Source organism: Ambystoma mexicanum, chromosome 2p (genome assembly GCF_040938575.1).
Source record: "Ambystoma mexicanum isolate Mex_15411 chromosome 2p, UKY_AmexF1_1, whole genome shotgun sequence".
NCBI lineage: Eukaryota > Metazoa > Chordata > Amphibia > Caudata > Ambystomatidae > Ambystoma > Ambystoma mexicanum.
Genome location: NC_090923.1, coordinates 486092386 through 486114362, shown reverse-complemented (window position 1 = coordinate 486114362; position 21977 = coordinate 486092386). Strand labels below are relative to the sequence as shown.

The 21977-nt window shown below is 46.2% G+C and overlaps 1 protein-coding gene across 1 annotated transcript in view; it reads right to left on the bottom strand.

The window, feature by feature from the left end:
- Positions 1-21977, bottom strand: part of IARS1 (isoleucyl-tRNA synthetase 1) — a 2025584-nt gene that overhangs the window by 1566178 nt on the left and 437429 nt on the right. The window contains exon 11 of the mRNA XM_069643896.1: positions 14401-14523. Coding sequence (XP_069499997.1) covers positions 14401-14523 — 123 coding nt within the window. The remainder of the gene's footprint in view (positions 1-14400; positions 14524-21977) is intronic.

Below are 21977 nucleotides of genomic sequence, written 5' to 3'. Positions count from 1 at the left end.
CACTGTGTACGCCTTCTGTCAGAACCACACACTGGAAGCCTGCTCGGGGTCGGCCATTGCCATTACTAAAGCTACATCTATTACGATATCCTATGGGGAAGGCTGACAAAAGAGCTTTGATTCCTTTCATGGAATGTCCAGGGCCTCAATTTTCTGGGGAAGCAGAGATCTGTGGAGCACAAGCTTAACCAGCTGGAGGGGGACATAGTTTTCCTACAGGAGACTCACCAGCTTCAGGTTGATGAGAAACATGTTAGATTTAAAAGGTTTAAAAAAAGAGGGGTAGCAATCTTGTTAAGTGAAAAGGTCCCCAAGACAAGAATTTCAGTTAAGCGGGATCCAGGGGGCAAGTTCATATTGTTGAAGGGTTGGTTGGTGGAGCAACCAATCACCAAAATCACAGTTTATTGCCCAAACACTGCCCAGGATAAATTTCTAGCAAACCTAATTCCAATGATTCTGGCATTCTCGGAGGGACATCCAATTATAGGGGGCGATTTTAATGCGGTTCTGGACCCTAGTGCAGATCAAACGCTTCCGCCATCCAGGTTAGACCAATCTCTGGAATTGGCCCAGGCAAGATTATTCAGGGACAGTGGCTGCGTGGAGGCTAGCTAATGTGGGGGGGCAGGGGGGTCAATGGCTACACACACTATTTCCATGTGCATAAAGGGTTCTCCAGAATTGACTTGTTGGTTACAGCTGCAATTTATCCATGCTTAGATAGGGTAGTGATACATGCCGGGGCTATCTCAGACCATATCCCTGTATCGGCGGACTTGAGCATCCGTGGTTCCCCTTCAGCACCGGTGAGGTACTGGAAGCTATGCAACTCCATATTGTTAGACGCAAACATAAAAAGGGAAACTGAGGCAACGCTAAAGAATTACTTTTCTGAAAATCTGGGAAAGGACACCCCCATTGGTGGAGTCTGGGATGCCATGAAGGATGCAGTGCAGGGTTCCCTCATAGGTGCTGGAGCTGAACTACGAAGGGTTTCGAAGATCCTAGTGTAAGTTGGAGGGGACAGTAGCCTCGCTGGAAAAAGACCTACAATCTCACTGGTCTAGGAAAGGGGAGAGGGCGCTGCGTAAAGCTAGAACAGCACTGCAGCTGCACTGTGCGCATCGGTCGGCGAAATCCCTAGTTTATACAAAACAGTTTTACTATAGCAAAACTAATAAGGCTAATCGTATCCTAGCATATAAACCTGAAGAGAAGCCACACTTGGAAAAACAGATTTCCTTAGGGATGGGAAGGGTCAGATTCACTAAAGAGATCGGGACAAGATGGAAGTGCTTGTGGAGTACCATAAAGCGATCATGTCTGGGCTCCCCTACAGTCCTTAATGGGCTGCCTAATTATCTCTGGGCTATCAACACCCAGGACTATAAATCCAGGCTGAGTGTTTTAGATGATCCCATCACAGAGGAAGAAACGGTTGACACCATTAAATCATTGAAAAACTCTACCCCGGGTCCGGATGGGTGATTGGCTAAATTTGATAAATCCTTCTTGCATATCTTAGCCCCGCGACTAACTGTCCTATTTAACTCTTTTCTGGACACGGGAACTAATCACTAAATCGATGGCGGAATCGTCAACCGTTCTCTTGCATAAACCGAGAAAGGATTGTGAGCAATCGGCTTCCAATATTTCTATTGAATAATGATTGTAAACTCTATTCTAAAGTCTTAGCAGCGAGGTTGAACAAGCTTCTCCCGCACATTATAGCCCCAGATCAAACAGGATTTATCCCAGGGAGGGTGGCGCACAACAACAGCAAGGGCGAACCATAGACCTCATTGCTTTGGTTCGAATTTTATAACATGGGTCATGGCTAATTTCCAGTTCCCCACCACTTAACTGCGGATGAATGGTATTCGGTCTGAAACAATATGCATCTCCAGGGGCACGAGACAAGGTTGCCCCCTGTCGCCACTGATTTTCTCTCTTTCTAGGGAGCCGTTTGCGAACAGGGTCTGACAAAACCTGGAGATTAGGGGGGTTACTGTGGGGAATCGGGAGCATACAGTTGCACTCTACGCGGATTATGTCCTACTTACCATAATCAATCCTACCTCCTCTCTGGTCCCACTTTTGGGAGAAATTGGCCGGGTTTTGGGGTTTAGGGTGAACCTTGATAAATCTGAAGCAATGGCAATTAATCTCCACACAAAACAGACTTGCCAATCCCCTGGGCTACTTCCTCCATTGGGTACCTGGGAGTTCATATCCCCCAAAGACCCATCCTTAACATACCAGTGCAACTTCCCGCGGCTGTTCAGAGATTTTAAGCATGATCTGGAACACTGGCTAAAGCAGGAAATCTCCTGGTTGGCCGCATAGCCACGGTGAAGATGAATTTGGTCCCCAGGCTGCTATACCACTGTACGACTCTCCCTGTGCAGATTCCAGATAAGAAGCTTCTATCCCTGCAGAGACCTATTCAAAAGTTTATTTTGGGGGTTGGAGGGGAGACCCAGAATAGCGAAGAATATGTTGCTTTGGGGCAGGGAGCTGGGCAGCCTGGGCTCTCCGGATGTATATAGGTACGCATTAGCGGTGCAGCTTTCACATGCTTTTGCATGGGTTCTCGCTTCAGACATTCCTCTCTGGAGGCAAATAGAAGAAGCCTGGAGCCCGGTTCCGCTGTCGGATCTCCTGCACCTGCCACCTATCAAAGTTCAAGTCAACCAGGGCCCCCTGGCAGCTACTAGGAATACGGTGCAAAAGTGGAAGATAGCAGCTTGCAGGTGGGGTTGTACATCCTTTCTGGGCCCACTCACTCTGGTTTGGAACAATCCGGAATCCACCCCCAGATTTCCCCACATGGGTTTACCGCATGGCAGGGTGGAGGGCTTCAGAATCTGTCGGATTTCCTGGAGGGTTTTCCCTTGTCCTTTGAAAGGTGCAAAGAGAAATGTGGGGTCCCAGAGTTAGAGAGATTTCATTATACCTAACTCCGGCACTGGAAAATGCATAGGACAGTGAGGGGAAATTGGGGCGAGAGCCCCAACGGCTTTGGAGCACAATCTCACATCACTGAAATCAAGGGGGAAGGTGTCCGCACTCTATAAGCTCCTAGATAAAACTGACCTTTCTAAGAAGGAAAGGTACATGTTAGAATGGTAGAGGGATCTCGGACGCGAGATAGATATTACAGATTGGGGAAAGATCTGGTCTAGGCTGCATAAAAGCGCTCAATGCGTCACAAACAGGGAAGGGGGTTACAAGATTTGCTATAGATATTATACAACCCCAGTTCAACTTAAAGTCAATGCAAACAACTCCCCCAACTGCTGGAGGGGCTGTGCAGAAAATGGTTCTCCATCTTCTCTGGTCTTGTCCTAAAGCGGAGAAGTACTGGAGGGAAATTGTGGGTCACATCAAAGCAATCATAGGCCTATCTATTCCATGGGATCCAGGGGTTATTCTCCTCGGTGATACGGGGGCAGGGACATTTCCGATCTCTGGCCATATGGCGCGCCTATGCACGCACATTCTCCTAGCCGCAAAAATTGCACTTGCGCAAGTCTGGAAAAGTGCAGAGGGTCCTGTGAGCACACTATGGTGGTCTAAATGTTGGGAAGTTGTGGTGGCCGAAAAGATAACGGCAAGACACTCTGGGAACCTTGTAGGCTCCGTTAATGAACTTTGCAGTAAAGTATTCAGCTCTCACCCGAAGGCCACTGCTCATACGTTGGTTGCAGGATTGAGGTGCTTTGCCCCGATAATCCAGTGCAATGTGCATAGTGTCCACCTGTCCTGGCGCGCCTCTTGATCCTCCTTCTGGGGATGATACAGAAATGTGTTTTCTGATTGTATTTGTTCATGTCTACGATGCAGTCGTTGATGTTATTATATTTGAAATGCTTAATAAAAAGTATGGTTGAAAAAAAAAAAAAAAGAAGGGTAATGACTGCAGTGAGGATCATGCAGTCAAACACCCCAATCTCATCGGAGATTGACTTACTCCCAGATTCACATCCAGACTCTGTGGTTGTAGCATCTACATCAGTGGCACAGGAAACGCCAGCTAGCCTCATAGAATCTCAGAGTACAAGTAATGCAATTAACAGAAGTAACCTCCAATCAAGTTCTGGGACTTACGCTCTTATACCACTGGAAGAAAATGAATACCTGCCATCAGCTCCTCGAACCAGTATTTTTGGGACCTCTATGTTTAAGGCTCCTAAAACCTCAAACAGCACGGCTTTAAGCCGCTCTTTATAGAAACCTAGAGGTCTGAGCTTTAGTTCCCATCTTGGGAAGCCATGCCACACCTATAGTGGCACACTCACCTGTGCCCCAACGACTATACAATCCACTTTTGCGGACCAAAGTTCTCCAACAAGTGGGGGCAAGCCGCACCAACAGGGCAAGCTCTCACAGAGCTCTTCACCACGGCATCCCTCGCATGTGGCCAGCCCTATTCGATCAAGACAAACAATGATCCTCCAACATGCTGTGCAAAATTGCATCAAGAATACTTCAAGAAGTCCTGCCCCGCACACCTCGGGATTAAACAAAAAAAAATGTTTTAAAAAAAAACAAAAAAAAAAAACAAAATCGGCGACCGCCTCTCATAAGAAAGTAGAGAGTGATCCAATGGACAATAATCCTATTCAGTCAACGGAGAGGTCGATTGTGTGGCTGAAGCAATCCGGCCTAGTGACAAACAATATTACTCCTGCAATCGTTCGTTCAGACACGATCTATAGCATCCCAAACAGCACTGGCAGCTCAAGTAAGCTGCCCCTGCAAACGTCGCAGACTGTCCCCACAGGAGGATGATCAACTGAGTAATAACGCAGGACTATTTGAAGAAGACTTACTGTTGGACATGGTAGTGGCTCAAGTGGAGGATAAATCTTCTTCGGGCTTGTTATTAGATGCCAACATAATTGCAGCATTCTCTGTTACCATGACTCCATTTATGAAGTTGTATGAGTGCATTGCAGATCAATTAAAAGATCCATCCACCTTGATTGCAATGTCACACTCAAAAATTCTTTTCATCGAAGGGTTCATTTCAGCACTCAAGGACAATAAGGACAAACAGGAAGAACATATTACCAAGTTTCTGAAGTCCATTTTGGACCCATTAATAAAAGACAAAGAAAAAAGAAGTCTATCTGTGTCTAGTAACATCCAAAATTGTCCTACTTTGAGCATAGATCCAAGTTAAGACAGCGCAAGTACTAGACTGAATGTGACCCGTTCGGGGCTCACTAATATCTCAATTGACCAGACAGTGACCACCACTATCAGTGGAAGACATGGATAAACCTTCCCTTGAAGGAAAAAGGGACATTTTTAAATCAAAAAGTGGTTTATGTAACAATGCCCCCACCAGAGGTGTGGACTTTCATTGGGGTGGAAGACAACCAGATCCCCGGCAATACCTCAAAGCAAATTTTCTCTGGGAGTCAGAATGGAGTGAGTTACAATGAAGTGTGGAAACCACTTGGGCCTGATGAGCTGGGCATTTCAATCAATAAATCTATGCCCACCTTAGCCATCAGAGGAATTAGGCAACCTACTGTTTCATCCTCAAAAACAGACATTTTTGCAAATGGCTTTAATATGGAGAACGGTGTCATTGAAGAGGCCAGTTCTGTGAGTAAACTCCTCAGGTCCAACAAGCAAGTGAAACAAGTGAATTTTGTCACGAAACCTGGGCAACAGAAGACAACCCACAGCAATAAAGAACTTCAAGGAACCGGCCCAACAGCTGGTTAAACAAGATAAGGAGCAGGTATCTCGGTTGTCTGCAAAGCCTGCTGAAGATTTCTATACAAGTGTGGATTCCGATGACGACCTACAGAATGTCAAGAAGAACTTCGAGGCAACCTACAAAACAATACCCAAAAATATTCTACCTTCATCGGATTCCACTAGTGACCTAGAGGGTCTATTCTGCCGACTGGGACGAAGTTCTAGAGATCGAAACTTCCTTGGAAGACCATCTGCCCGGAAAACCAATGATGCCAGGGATGCCTGCCCGAGCATTTTACTTGAGGCCATCAATTTTGAAGAAGGCATTGATTGTGAAATCTCAAGCTCGTCGGATTCCGAGGAACAACAGGACTTGACTCCATTTAGGATCGCAAACCCTCGTATTAAAACTTGGGTAGTATCTAGAGTTCACAAGGGCAGACCTCTTCGAGAAGATACCCAAATAAGCGCTGGGAGACGTTTCATGACACTTGAAGAGAAATGCAGGGCCATAGGTAATCAGGGAAACTGGCCCAAGAAATATCATGACTCTGGCCTCTAAATCAGATAAATCAAATCTCTTGAAGAGTCCCTTGAATGAGAAGAAAAAAGAAGCTACCTGTATGGAATTAAGGCGAATCTTACATATTCAAGATCATTTCATTCTCAACAGGGCCAATATTCTAAGGCTCTTTTACAGTATTGGTCCACTATCTGGAATTAATTCTAAGGATCTGCTTTTGGTAGACTTCTCCCGACGAACTTAAGGGAGACATGGTGGTATTACACCTTGCTTCAATGGAAATTAAACTACTGCTACAAGAAAGAAGCCATTTGAAAATAATGGGGTTTTCATTAAAAGCAGTTACCATTCCTAACATGGGAAGTAGCGAAGAGGATAATATGCTCACTCACCTGCCAAGATTCGCAAAAACAGCAAAAGGCATATGACGGGTGCAAAATCACCCCTCTATACAAAATTAATAAGGGGCAAAAGTGATGAAATGTGGTCCCAGAGAGCAAACGACAGCAAAACGGACGAATGGATGCCTGAAAACCCTAATGACTACAGAATAGTGATACATAACTGAAAGCCATCTAAGAATATACCCTGTGCCACCAGGGGTTCGCAGGCTCACAAAGCGGGGGAAGACTGGGATTGGCTGGCTGGCACACTCGTGTAGAAATCATAATGCCAAAGCTTGGGAACTAAGATCACCATTCCCCGTGTTCTTATGGGATGCTGGAACACGCGTGGCCTCAAACATTTGCTGGGAGAAGGGAGCATCCACTTTGGCAAATTTGATGTCTGCCTCCAGGAGATGTGACTGCATGTACAGCCCATCCTCGAGGGCTTTGTCTCCATCCTCAATCCGTCCACTAAAGGGCCGAAGGGTAGACTAATGGCGGGTCTACTGACTGTAGTTTGAGAGCTGTCAGCTAAGCGTTGTATGGGCAAAGAACATCTCACCCCTAATTCAAGTCCTCTTGCTAGAATACCAGATTTGTGAGGGCGATGCTGCAAGGAAGATCCTACTGTGTAATCTATATTGGAACATTAAGGACCCAGCATCAAAGTGCTTCACTGAACAGCTGTTGGAAGAGGTAGAGACTGCAATGATCGCCAATCCTAATTTGAACATAATTTTATGTGGCGATCTAAACATTCACTACTTTAATAATGCTAAGACCCTTATAGATCGCCCAACTAGCACTTGCAAGAACCAGAAATACGAGGTCTGTCATTCAGGAAAGAACTTCAATTGAAGAACATCTCATTATTGAATGGGCCATAGTAGGGGACATACCGCCAAAACCAACATGCTTCTGACAATTTCCACACTATTATAGTGGACATGGTGGTTATTGATACCACACAGAGCGACCATAATATACTGAAGTTATGCCTCTCACTGGGTGTGAAGAAAGTTCTTGTCACGGAAGCAGATACCCTAGAACTGCACCCAAGAAGAAACAGACTGAGGCTGTCCCGCGACAATGTGATTAAATTGTCAAGAGATCTAAGGGATACAGTGAGGTTGGACGACTTAAGACTACACAAACATTTTAGCCATTTATCATGAGAAACCAGGTCCAGGCAGAAATAAAAAGTTTAGCCATAGACATAAATTTGATCTTACCATCCATATGCGAAAAAGGGACCTAATGTGCCTAATAAGCGCCCACAATAAAATCCCTCAATGGGATCCCTTGAAGCTGTTAAGAAGAGTAAGACAGCCTATAACAACTTGGCGGAACACAGATACTCGTTAATGCAATCAAATGCAGAACACATGTTGAAGCTTGTTGCATCTAAAAATTCAAGGGAGATGTGGTAAATCTTCAATTCTTCAATTCAATTCAATGGATGGTCCACAGCAGAGTATAAATAACCAACTCAATCTTAGCGAGGGACTGGACGGATCACTTTTCCCCTCTCTTCTCGAAGATGACAGAACATGCTAAGGAGGAAACCGGAAAATCTTGTCAGAGTTGGGCATTTGAAACCGAGAGGGAGGACATCCTTGCATTAATTAAAACTTTCAGCAATTCAGGAGCCGCAGGCCCTGACGGCCTAACAAACTTGACACTTAAAAAGAACCCAGCGGAATGGGCAACATTCCTATATCTGTTCTTATTGGTGAAATTAAGACGTAATATTCCGGCCACATGGACAACATCCATCATTGTCCCCATCTTTAAGAAAGGGGATAGGTCTATAGTTTGTTGGAACAGACCTATCGCCCTTCTAGATGTTATCGGCAAACTCTTTGCAGCTCTAACTTTGAACCATCTTACTGATTGGAGCCGGAAATCTAAACATTGAGACCGCTGGCAAGCAGGCATTGAAAAAGGTATCGGAACATCCTTGAATTTTTCTTAATTATCTGAAACTAAGAACCGCAAAAAAGAACAGCAAACATGTATACTTTGCCTCAGTGGATCTATCCCAAGCTTTTGACTCAGTCAACAGACAGAAGCTCTGGTCTAAATTAAAAGATTGGGGATGCCCTGCCGACTTGCGTGAAGCAATTGAAGCACTACACTCCCGACACAGGATTCAATTAAAGCTAAACCAAAGGGGGGGGGGTCTTGACAAGACCCATAAAACCAGTAGCCTTGCACTTCTAATATGGGCGATACATTCAAGGATATTAGGTGCTTCCCACCGTCCATTTCCGGAACCCCAGTCAACAGATTGTTGTATGCTGATGTCATCCTTCTCGACAAACTCCAATCGGACTTTGTTAGTCCAGAAACAACCCAAACCATGTATAGTATGTATAATATGTTGGCTGGAAACCAATCGCATCATATGACCAACATCGCAAACACAGAATCGCCAGTATAAACAGTATAACCCCAGGGCGTCCATCTTGTGTAACATGCGCCATTTGCTTTTTTCCTTTTTTTCAAATGCTTTCCAAATGTATTTTATTCTGAAAGCCCATACATGGTGCAAGGCCACAGCCTGCATGTTGAAAGATCAACCCAGACAGGAATGCCAAACAGTACAGAAATGCATTGTTTTCCTCCCTCACAAAGTCCTTGGAGGCAAGCAGAAACAGCATTTAATCAGCAGCCTGGGTGCCGGCCTGTCTCACTAAACCTGTAGCAATAGGCAGTTAAAGCATGAATTACACTCTTCTAGCGGTCCTCCTTCGCGGATCTTCCTTAGAACAGGCTGACTTCTAGTTCACGAAAAGAAATGGGTAGATAACGTGCCATGGAATGTGCCTCTCTCGCAAACACGATATCCTTGCTGAACGAGTGCTTTATGTTCTCCATCACAAAGAACTGTCTCTGTAAATGTTGCTAGAAGAAGTATAGAGTGAATAAGAAACTTGTCATATTTGTCATGATTGTCAATCACTGAACCCTAGCTCTAGAAGATACATTATGGGTGATTTTGATAGTCCTTCAAAGATTGTATGTTTGTATATATGTTTCTGCTTGAGCGATGTTAGCTCTCTTGCATCTCACGAGGTCTGGGTGACGCACATTGCGAGACGTTGGACCCAGTCGGCCGACTGAGCATACTTTGCAATAAACCATAGTACTTGGAAAATCGAACCTTGTGTCTGTCGTATCACTAGTATATGATGATTGTGCCTTAGTTTCCATATGCAGAGGGTCTTCAGGGCATCAATTGGATGCCTTGGCTTGCTTATCATCTAATGGCCTCCGAGTAAATGCCTCCAAATCAGCGGTGCTGGCTTTTGGGAACCCAAAGTGTAAGACCTCAAAATTAAATGGGTTGGTACATAAATGGAGACAAAATTCAAGAAACAACTGAAATTATCTACCTCGGAACATCTATCAACGTGAGCAACAGTGACGCCCCTAGAGACGTATGCTTGAGACGCAAAGTAAAGATGCTGTCTGCCCAGGCAAGATTAAATCTAGATATTGTAAATTCTCACCAAGCCATGTAATGACCTTCTACTGCATGAAGGCTGTCCCTATTCTGACCTATGGTGCTGAATGCGCACTCCAGTTGAGTTGGAAGCTGTGGCAAACCCTAGAGGGTCTTTTTTGCAGATCGGTACTTGGGCTTCCGAACTGTATCCCGATAGCAGTGATATGGAAGGAGCTAGGTCTGACTTCTCTAATCACCTTTGTGACCTGGAAAACATTTTCCTTCTATCGGAAATGCCTATTGCCGCCATTTGAAAGTGCCTTTATGTTACTTGGGCAGGCGCTCAAGATGGAAAGAGAGCAACTACTTGTGGAATGGGGCAAGACATGCGTGGGTCTACTAGAATCAATTGACAGAGAAACTACTCATCGAAAACCCAGATCATGTTAAAAAGTGACCGAGTATGACTGGATAGACACGCTGGAGCTTGCACTGTCGTCAAAACTCTATGGAAAATACTGTGTAGCAAAAAAAAAAAGGAGGAACGATTCCTACATCTCTGAGTAAGTTTCCTTCAGCAGCCTCGCACCAGCAATTCTCAAAACTGCGACTCAACAGTCTTCCAACCAAGGAGATCCTTGAAGTAAAGAAAGCCAAAGGCACAAGAGATTATGCATGCAGGCTTTGCGGACATAAAATGGAATCACTCCGCCACCTCATCATGAGCTGCCAGGGCGTGGATCATATTCGACGCAACCTTTTATTCAGATTCTTCGCGGATAACCTATCTCTAAGCAAGAAAGACATTTGGTTATTTTTGCTGCAAGGGACTAGGCTATCTCTGACATTTGCTCTATTAGAACTAGTGTCAATTATTATTGTCAAACTTGAAGAAAAAAAGAGCCTAAATTCGTTTGGACTATTTACTCCATGGTATTCTTTTTCATTTTTTTTTTCTTTTTCTTCCTGTACTTCTATTCTTTTGGTGCATCTTGCAGCTTCATCTTTTCTCATACTGGATCTTCCATGTTTTTCTCATATTAATTGGATTCCTCTTTTGTATTGTTAATTCTGCTAATTATTGATTTCAACAAGCCTATGTAATGGCAAAAGTGTCTAGAAACTAAATGCGAATGAAATAAAAAAAATAAAAAAGAGGGATTATCTCCTACAAGGCAGTCATCCTGAATTTGTGTGTCATGACATACTTATTTGCAGGAAGCAGATCTAGTAAAGAGCACATGGTTAAGTCCTTTTTGGGTACAAGGAAGTACACTGAATAAATACGCTTGCTAGGGTGAGTAAACTACACTTACTCCTACGTCTCATCCCCTTTCCTCCATACTGGATGGCGATTACAACTGAATGCAGCCCCGTGGAGGAGAGTTGACCCCTCTAAAAAACATGTTCTTCTAAACTGCCTGACCAAATGCTGCGTCAGACCTGGCGCTGGCATCCAAGCAGTAGCGTTTGCAAAAGACAGAGGGGGGATAGCCCAAGTAGCACCTTGCCGATCGTCTGCCATGGAACGTGGCTCTGATGGCTTGGGCGTGCATGCATGCTGGTAAAGGCTTGTACTGCCCCTCATACAGTTCCTTGATGGCCATCACCATCCACCTTGCTATCAAAGCCTTGGAGGCTTAACAGCCTGGGTTTGACCCTCCAAATGTGATGAACAAAGGATCCGATTTATGGAAGCTCTTCGACCGGTCCAGATAAAATCTTAGAGCACGTCTGACATCCAGACAGGGCAAGACTTTCTGAGCCTTATCCTTTGGGTCTGCAAAGAATGCTGGCAGTACTGTCTACTCGGTCAGGTGAAAGGGGGAAACTACCTTAGGAAGAAAGGCAGGGTGCGTTCTAAGCACCACCTTGTCCCAGTGAAATGTTGTATAGGGCTCTGAAGCCAACCGGGCTTGAATTTCCCCGATACAGCGTGCCGATGTAAGGCTCACCAGTAGGGCCGTCTTAATGGTAACCAGACCGATGTCTGCGGATGCCATGGGCCGAATGGGTTTGTGCGCCAGGGCACCCAGCACCACGTTAAGGTCCCAGACCGGATGTGGACGTCTGAAAGGCATATATAATCTGGTGAGACCAGTCAGGTGTCTCTTGACTACCGCATTGGAGGATGAAAATATGTCGTCGCCGGAGTTCTTGTAGGCCCTTATGGCCGTCAGATACATGCAGCAGGTGTCTACCTGCACACCTGAGTGAGCCAGTTGTGCGGAGAAAGACAGGACAACTTCCAAGGAGCATGGTAATGGATCAATCTTCTTTGCTTCAGCCGAGTGTCAAAACACGGTCCACTTGGCTCCTGTACCGACTCCTTACGGGGTTCAGACGAGAACAGAGCGCCTACTTTGGGCCACGTCTTCCTCTTCGCGTATGCTTTTACGTCCTCTGGAGGTGATCTTTCGAAGAGCTCTCTCTACCTGGCTAATCGATTCTTCAGGGTGCACAGAGTCAAGGTGTTGCACGCGGAAACAGCCGTCCCAGCTGTGGTCGGGGCCAAGGCACCGGACGCAGAGTGCATGAGGGTCGGACAGAGGGAAGGAACCCTTGCAGGCTGGATAACTGCTGAAACCTGCCGTCGTCGACGTGCGCCAGGGAGGAGCGTGGCACCAGAGGACAGAGTAGTACCTGAAAATTGGACGAGAAAAAAGAAAAAGGAGAATAACTTCTTCCGTGGAAGAGCGTGTGGAATTACAAGTAGGGAGGCCTAACCCAGGGGTGCTGGTGAAAGCAGTCCGTTCCTGTTGACTGAAAGAAAAAGGAAAAGAGGACTGAAGAATGGCGCCAGTGGGCGGAGTCAGGTGATTGCATGCTCCCAGGGCCGCACCCCCGTGCACATCTAAATTTAAAGGGGAAGACAATTTTTTCTGATGAAAAGGGTTTGGTTTCTCGTCCCTAGCGAGGGACGCCCATACAGTATGGAGGAAAAGGGATGAGACGTAGGAGTTCAGGATTTTAGTAAAAACTTGATGCAATATCTGTCTGCAACGGTTGATTGCACCCACTGGTCTGAGGTTATCTCCTCCCATGCGTGGGTGAATGATGAAATTCTACCTCCTACTGGAGATGTATGGGGGGACCTTGGCGCAAAAGTCACTTGCTGGCAGGGGTAGGAGATCCTCTAGATGTGGCACTCCTACCTATACCTTTCCCTCGTCTGAGGTTTGGTAGGTAAATTGTGTACCCTGCGGTGTGTACCAGGAAGAGGACTCAGATGAGAACCCTGAAGGTGTAGGTGTAAGCGTGTCATGATCCTTCTTCGCCGTCTCTAAAGCTTCCTTGACAGCTTTGCCAAACAGGACGGATTCCTCATTAAGCTTGTTTATTAAAGTGGGCTGGTTTTAACCCATAATTAGGCAGCCAAGAGTGCCTTTTTTATAGGATTCCTTGTATCAGGACTCTGCCCACTGTTTCAGCGGAGTCGAAGGTATTATTTAAAATGTTATGGGTGACCCATCTACCCTATTTAATGATGTTGAGTAGTTAGGACTTGGTTGGCTTGGAGACGCCAGTCAAGTTACTCTTCAGCAACCCCCACTGGACATTGCTGTAGCTTGACAACAGCGTAGTATTGTTGGCAATATGTGCCAAATAGGCTGCTGAAGCAGTGACCTTCTTCCTAAAGGTTAAAGCTTTCTGCATTCTTTGTCTAGAGGTGCCTCAGTATTGTACAGCGGCAGTCCAGAACACTTTCTAGTCGTAGTGACCACTAGTGAGTAAGGCGTTACATGGCACCGAATATATAGGGGGTGAGCTGGTGCCGACTTAAACATTTTTTCCACCCAAGGGTTTACTGCCCGTGTGAGTGACGGTGTGATAAGAGAAGGCGTAATTTTTTTTAATAGAGTTCAAGAAGGGGATAGATTGGCTAATAGCCTTTTCTTTCTCTAGCATATCCGACAAAGTCAAGGTCAGAAGTAGAGTTGCTGGCCAAGTACTCTGATCAGTGTCCACTTGCCAAAGATTCAGATCCTGATCACCTTGGTCTTCCACCAATTAGAGATCACCTTGAAAGATGTAGCAACTGTCTTTATAGACACCAGGCAGCCTCGAACGAGTCAGTTTGCCACCTTACTTATATGCCAGCACAAACACATAGCAATACCAAAGTAATTACACACCACACAATAGGTCTCGTACAAACCAAAGTTTGTACGCAAAACCATCCTGAATGTTTTTCAGATCGGCCATGGTTTCAGTTCTGGAAAGCTAAAGATACCTTAGCGGATCTGGCCATTCACAATGCATTTATGTTATTTCAGCATTGTTTGCTTTTTGGAATGTGTGTATAAAAGTACACTAACCTTCACATATTGCCCCACAAAGTCAGTTACTTCAGACGTGAAACAGCCAGATGCATCTACAGGACAAACTGGTACAGAATCCTTCTGTATGATGTTAAAATCCATGCAGACCCTGTAGTCATCCTGAAATTTGCAAAAACCAAAACCTGGTTAAAATGGAATTTTAAACATAATTAAACCAATTAGTACAATTCCTATTAAAACATGTTCCGTTCCAATAAATTATATGATATGGCATTTATAACACGCCTGTACACAAGTGTTTCAAGGCACAAGGCAAGGGAGTGGGGAACAGAGGGAAGACAGACAACGATCTTACTAGGCCAGGTGACATTGAGATCGCGCAAGTGCAGGGGATGGGGGAGAGGGTAAGTGCGGGGGGAAGGTGTGGTGGCAGTGCAATGAATAGGATCAACAGTAAAGAATAAATAAAATAAATAAACAATAGGTAAAAGTGCGGACAGCTAGTGGCAAGTGCAAGGGTAAGTGCAGACAAAGTGTCGAGAGCTGGTGGGGGCTGTAGGGGTACAGAACAGCCCCCAAGTGCAGAGGTTTCATGGGAGGCAGTGCAGGTTTGCAGGTCCACCATTTAGGGACGCACCATTAAAAAAAGAAACTGCCATTTAAAGGTTGTTCTCCATGTATGGCTGCAGTAGACCCCCAGCAAGCAGTTGGATTTCGTTACTCTTTTCAGTCTGCCCTCCGACAGGGTTGAGATATTGGGCCTCATTACTAGGTCGGCGCTAACACTGTTTCCGGCACCTAACTTCCCAGTGCCACTGGGACGTAAGTCCCGGGGGCGTGAGAAGTCAGATGTCGGATTTGGGAAGTCCCCATTCCCTTGGAGTCCTAAAGGATTCCACGGGAAAGGGGAATCGGTAGCACTGGCACCATTGCCAACAGTGCCGGTGCTACCGTGAGAACTCTGCCTGCAGGGCCCTTGCGCCCAGCAGGGTCAGACCTGCCGGGCCCAACAGCCCTGCGGGCAGACTTGCAGAACGGCGGCCTGGAAACAAAGGTGCTGGTAAGCTCGTAATGAGGCCCATAGTCAGCAGGTTGGTAACTTCGTCACACAAGTTCTCTTCAATGGTCTCAACACAAGGGTCTGGTCCTTTTCCAGACACTTACTCACTTTGCTGAACTTGACTTTCCAACAGGCCCTAACTAACTCCCAAGATCTGATGCTCTCCCGGGCTTTGGTTCAGTCTCGTCCCCTCTGCTCTCCAGTTGGTAACACGCTCTGTGACACTAGCGCCATGACCTTGTGCTTTTATTAAATGTTTACAAGAGGTTCACAACACGGGGGTGAGGAAGACTGGAGGTTCCTAACGGGATAGGTATTTCTTCAAGCCTTCTGGTTAAAAGTCAATCCATGTCTATGTTACAGATTTTGCCCCACAGGGAAGCGAGACTCAAAAAGCCCAAAGTAGTCTTCCTGTAGGTTTCTGGCCTCTGGTCTTCCCTGGACCATCACCGACTCACTTGACTGTCCCAGATCAAGGGTCTCTTACGAAAATATTTCATTTTTGGGAATTCTCCCAGTACCTTTTTAGGGAACCTTTGACTATTTATATTCTTCAGATCCAATGGCTTTTTATGGCCAGAGACGTCCCTCTGCAACTGTTTTTTTACTATTTAGGAGTATACGTTCTCATAAGGCTGCGGGGTGAGGGGTGCTTTTAAGCAAACGTTTTGCCCATAGGCGTTTATATTATCCTACATTGATTTTAGGAATTAGGTTCATGGCAGCTGTAATTCAGTTTTGGCGTCCAGAGGGGTGTAAACCCGTATTGGTATCCAAATGTATGCTTTGGTAGCCATTTGGTTACCAATGTATATTTTAACCTCTTCCTTTTGCCATTCTGTTTTGGAGGCCTTTCTTTCAGACCCTCCAGCTTACAGCGATTTTGCGATTCCACAAAATTGCAAGAAAACAGACTTTTTTTTAAGTGCAAAACTGCATTTTTTCCCAAAAATTGCTAAAAACAGTCATTTTTGACAAAAAAAGTAAAAACAAAAACAAAGAAAAAAAAAAGTCAGGTTCTGGACACTTGACGCAAGAAAGTAAATGTGCAAGTTTCATCACTTGCACTAAAAACAAAAAAAGAGAAGCAACCCACAAAGGATATCTGAATGGTTGCATCTTATATGTGCCCATGCTAATGACTTTCACCCCTTTGCGCATATCAGTGGGGTTTCTGCACATTTAAAAGCGCATACCAAGTTAACAAACAAGATGCAGTTTGAAGGCACAGAAATCGTAGGCAGCCCTATGTGCCAGCTTTGAATAGCAGCACAAGGGGGGGATGCCACTGCATGACAGTCTTTCCTGACACTGTCATGCAATTTACATTTTTTGTTTGAAGTTATGGTAAAGCATGAACCGCTGCTGTCTCACTGTTAGGCAGAATGGAACAAGTTACTTACCTGTAACTGTTGTTCAGTTGAACAACGCCGGCCAAAAGGACTTTGCACTCGCTGGATGTAGCTAGAGCGCTGAAGTTCTACATGGACCACACAGAGTTTTCGGTAGACGTCACAACTGTTCGTGAACTTTGGGTCTGTGAATCAAGGGAAGGCTCTCTCGAAGACTTCCATTTCCAGATGGCTCTCCGGCCCCGGGTCAGTCTTGCTTGGAGGCGGCCTTGCCGCCTTGGCCTCCTTGTCGACTGCGGGAACCCCCTTGCTTGCCGCGACCTCTGTAGGCCTCCTGAGAAGAGGAGCGGGCCGCCTGGCGGTAAGTGGAGGACCCACCGCTGGATCCTTTGGAGGCACCATGTCTGCCTCCGGAGCTCCGAAAGGGACGCCGCTGTTGAAGCACCCCCAGGGCCCATGCCGTCTCTGAGTCGGCCTTGAAGGACTGTAGGGACTGATCCACCGCCTTAACAAAAAGGCTGTTGCCGTCGAACGGCATGTCCAACACCCTGGTCTGGACGTCCTGGGGAAAGTCTGTCGCCTTGAGCCATCCCAGTTGGCGAAATCCAGTATCGGCAATGTCCGTTACCATCGTTATGGGGCGATCCAATGCCACCTTGCCTTCCTGCAGAATTTCTAGGGCCTCCGCCCTTTTGTCATCAGGCAGGAAGTCTAGCAGGGGAGCTATCTTGAACCAGAGCTCCCTGTCGTAGAGGGCCATGATTGCTAAGGCATTGGCCGCCTTAATCGTCGCCGCCGCCGAGATGATTTGTCGTTGCATAGAGTCCAACTTCTTGCCCTCTCTGTCCGGAGGGGAGGTGGAAGTTGAAGCCGCCGCACCCGCTGCCTTCTTCTTAGCCGCTGCCGAGACGACAGAGTCCGGCGTGGGCTGGGCCCTGAGGCACAAGAGGGCGGCATCGGGGACTCGGTACTTCTTCTCGTACCTGTCCCTCTTGGCTGGTGTCGTGGAAGGGTTCTTGAGGACAGCAAGCCCCTCCTCCCAGATGTCGTCGAGTAAAGGCACCGCGAGGACTGTCTTCCTCTTGGCCTCTCGTCGTTGGTACAGAAACCCCTCCTTTTTCTGTTCTTCAGGGCAGAGCTGGAAGACCTCGGATGCCCTGGAAATTTCTTCGGCTGGAGAAGCCTGCGGGGGGGGGGGGGGGGTGAGTGTATCTGTCGCCGTATCCTCTCTAGGGTCCGGCGAGGGGGATGAGGGGTCCACCGGTCTCGCAGGCACAAAGAGTGCATCGGGGTGGACTCTCAGCTTGTTCGGAGGGCATCCCGACGGACCTGGTTCTGGATCCTCCGTCGGGGTTTGTGGTAATCTCATCCTCATCTCGGTGCATAAGGATTGGATTGCCAACCAAAATGGCCGCCAAGCTATCCTGGGGCTCGGGCAATGGCTGCGACGGACGGGATGGCCGTTCCACTGGGCCCCGTTCGTCGTCGCTATCTTCGATCACATCAGCAGGGACCGCCCCCTGGGATCGAACCTTCTCGAACCTCTCGTTGAGGCCTAAGGACCTCTCGTTGAGGCCTATAGACCTTTCGTTGAGGCCCTTCTCGGTTTCCACCAGTCCCTCCTCAGAGGCTGATACCGAGTCTGTAATGGCCACCGTCCCCCCCCCCCTCTTTCAGCCGGGGGCTGCACGGGGGTCTTAGCAATGGGCTGGAAAGAGGAATCCCTCAGCGGTGGCAGGGATACTCTGGGCCCGGCGGCTGTTTCCACAGGCATAGTCTCAGCTGGCTTCGCCAGTGTCACAGCGACCACTTCGGTAGAGGCCTTTGCCGGGTGGATCAAAGCCCTCACCACCTTAGGTGCGTCCTGGGCCTTCGCCATGGGGGAGGGTCAGCGCCTTGCTCCCCCTTTGAGATCGAACGGGTCCAGTCCAGCGGCCTACTCGGGTTCTCGGACTTCCTCTTCCCTGAACCAGAGCGCTGGCTCGTGATCGAACATGCCGGGGAAGTAGCGCCCTGCTTGGCAACCGAAGAGCCCGACCTTTTCGGCGCTCCCGGTGCCCGCAGACTCGCGGTGCTTGGCCTTCTGTTGGGCCCCCGTCGCCGGGGCGCCCTCACAGGACTTAGAAGCCCGCTCAGACTTCTTCGCCTTCTCACCTGCTGTGCCCTTCTCCAGCCAGGCGGCGAGGCGGGAACGACGATCTTGTTTGGTCCATTCCGAAAGGTTCTTGCAGAACGCACAGTCTTTCTGCACGTGTGTCTTGTCCTCATGGAGGCAGTAGAGACATCGCAAATGCTTGTCCTCCTTGAAAACATTCTGTAATCCGCATCCAGGGCAGCACCTGAACAGCTTGGATCCGGGCGTCGAGCTTCCCTTGTCCTGGGCCATGTCCGTTGAGGTAGGCCCCCGATCTTCCGGAATCCTCCAAGAAGTATAAACTCGACGAAAACTTCACCCTGGAGGGGCGTAGAAGAATTCCGAAACGGGTCCCCGTTATCGGAAGTAGAAACGGTGGAGCTTGAGGCTCGATTAAACCAAAAATATGAGAAAATCTCCTGAAAAAACGTGAAAACGCAGTAAAAAACTCGGGAGCTAAACACAAGGACTCTCAACACTTGAGTGTGCGGTAAAAATCTGAGGATGGCTGCCAGAGGCGGCGCTTAGAGAGAGGGAAGTCATTAGCTGGGGCAGTATGACCCAGAGATCAGTGATTGGTTACTACTAAGAAAGACAGATCAGAAACGAAACTGATACTGATTTTTTCTTTACCAAGGATTCCCAGCCTGACGGGGAATATTCCTGAGCATGTGAATCCATGCCAGACCCCATGCTGGAGAATACAAGTTCACCTTTGGTACAAGCCTGTACTACACTCAGTGATAGCAGTAGTGGAGCAGCCAGACTTATCTGAAGAGCAAATGAGCAGTAGTAGAGATTACACAAAGGACTACAATTACTGTGACTCAAGCAAACACCGACTCAAGGTTTTTGGTTGAAAAGTAAAAGTACATTTATTTCTAGGCCATCTGCTCGTAAAACACTTCACTTTTTTTTTTAAACGTTTGGTTTGCATTCAAACCTTTCATCTTACTTTTCTTGTGATCTTTACTAATTTTACAAAGCTAGTGCTATGGGATCTTTGTCCTTTTTCTTACTTCTTGTTTTCTTTCCTCGTTTATATGTGTTGTCGTACTCATCTTTTGTTCATGATATTGTGCCAGAATGATATTAGGGCAAACACCAGTTCTTTTCTCATTCCTAGATATCATCCTCGCCCAGTGATCTGCAGGTGTTAGTACAGTCTCGGTGTTCATGAACCATTCTCTTGATTGTTGTTTTTTTCATTCAATGGCGGGCATATCATGATTATGTGATGTAAACTCTGTCATCTTGGGATTCTTGCAAAATCAACAGTATTTTTTGCTTATGGGGATTTGTTTTCTGGCTGCCATTATTTCTTGTGTCGGTAGAATGTTCAACCGAAGTCTCATAAATGTATCTCTGATTTTTGAAGACGGAAATATTTGCAGGTATGAAGGTAGTTGGTTAATTCTTCCGTTATCAAATGGGTTATGCATATTATGCCGCTATTTGTTTTTCTCTTGGTTAGTCTTCATCCAGTCATTCTCTTTTAGTTTTATTTTCACTTTTTGCGGTCTCTCTAATAACATTTCCATCGATATATCTTGCTCTTCTCTAATCGCTTCTGTCGCTGTTTTCCATTTTAATAAGGCATGTTCTCTGCTGCAATTTTTCCCCGTTCTGAATATTTCCAGAGGGGGGGTATTGTTTTAGCCATAATTTTCCTGTATAAATCAAGTTGTTTCCATGAGGCAATGGATTTGAGCGATTGAAGTGCTAGTTCTGCTCTAATGCGTGTGATGGGTAGTGAAATCGGCAGGTTTAGTACTTTTTTCCAGAAACACCCTTCTAGTTTGTCCCAGATGTTGGAGTTGATATTTATCATGGATTCTGCTCCGTATGTTAGTATGGCGTTACTTTTTGTTTGTAGAATGTAACCATTGGGGTCATTGAGAATTTTCCTTACTTTCAATGGATTATTTTCGCTTGCCGGGCTAAGGAGAAGGTTTTTTCTTGGAGGTGTACCGCCCATTCTTCTTCTGATGGTGATTGGGAGATCCATATTCCAAGATATTTTATGGTTTTTACTATTTCCATTTTTTCCATTCCTATGTGGAAAGACGGGAGCTGGCGATTGATCTTATTTTCTTTCTTTAGAGACATGACTCATTTTCTTCGTGTTTATTTTCAGTTTATTCTTTGTCATGTAGGTTTCTAGTTTTTCTAGTGCAATCTGCAATCCTCTCGGCGTTTCAGCAAGAAGCACTATGTCGTCAGCATACATAATGCAGGGTATGGCTGTATTGTTTATTTTTGGAGGATTTATTTGCGGTGTGTAAATGTTTATTTCCAGATCGGCCATGTAGAGGTGGAATAGAGTAGCTGCTAATGGGCAACCCTGTTTTAGGCCATTCCATGTTCTGATTTGTTCCGTGAGTGAACCGTCTCTCGATAGTCTGACTCTCACGCTGGTATCCCCATATAAGAGTTTAATCGGTTCGATGATATCAGTTGGGCATTTCCATGCAATCAGTTTTTTCCATAGAATCTCTCTACTCACAGAGTCGAAAGCTAGCTGTAAATCTACGAAGGCGGCGTAAATTTGTATTTTGTTTCTTATGGCTTCATGTTTCAATAGATTTAGTAAAAATAGATTGATATTAGTGCCCAGTGTTTTGATGAATCCTGTTTGTCTCGTTGCGTATTTATTTTCTTTATTTGCCCATCTGTCCAGTTTCCCTAGTAGTATTTTTGCGAAAATCTTAACCAAAGGATCTAAAAGTGCCAGAGGTCGATAGTTTTGTGGTTCATTGTGTCTCCATGCTTGAATATGGGTATTATGACGGCTTGTGTCCATGTGTTTGGATTTTTTTTTAATGTTTTGTATCATCTTGAAGATGCTCTCGCATATCGCTCTCCAGACTACTGCATTCTGCTTGATTATCGTGTTGGAAAGGCCATCTGGACCTGGGGCTCTGGAGGCGTTTAGGGTATTTATTGCCTTTTCTAGATCTTCATAGTCCCATTCCCATTGCCATACTTTTTGTTGTGTGTTATTTTCTTCTTTCATTGAATCATTGTTTCCATAGATCTCTTTAAAATATTCCGTCCATCTTGCTTC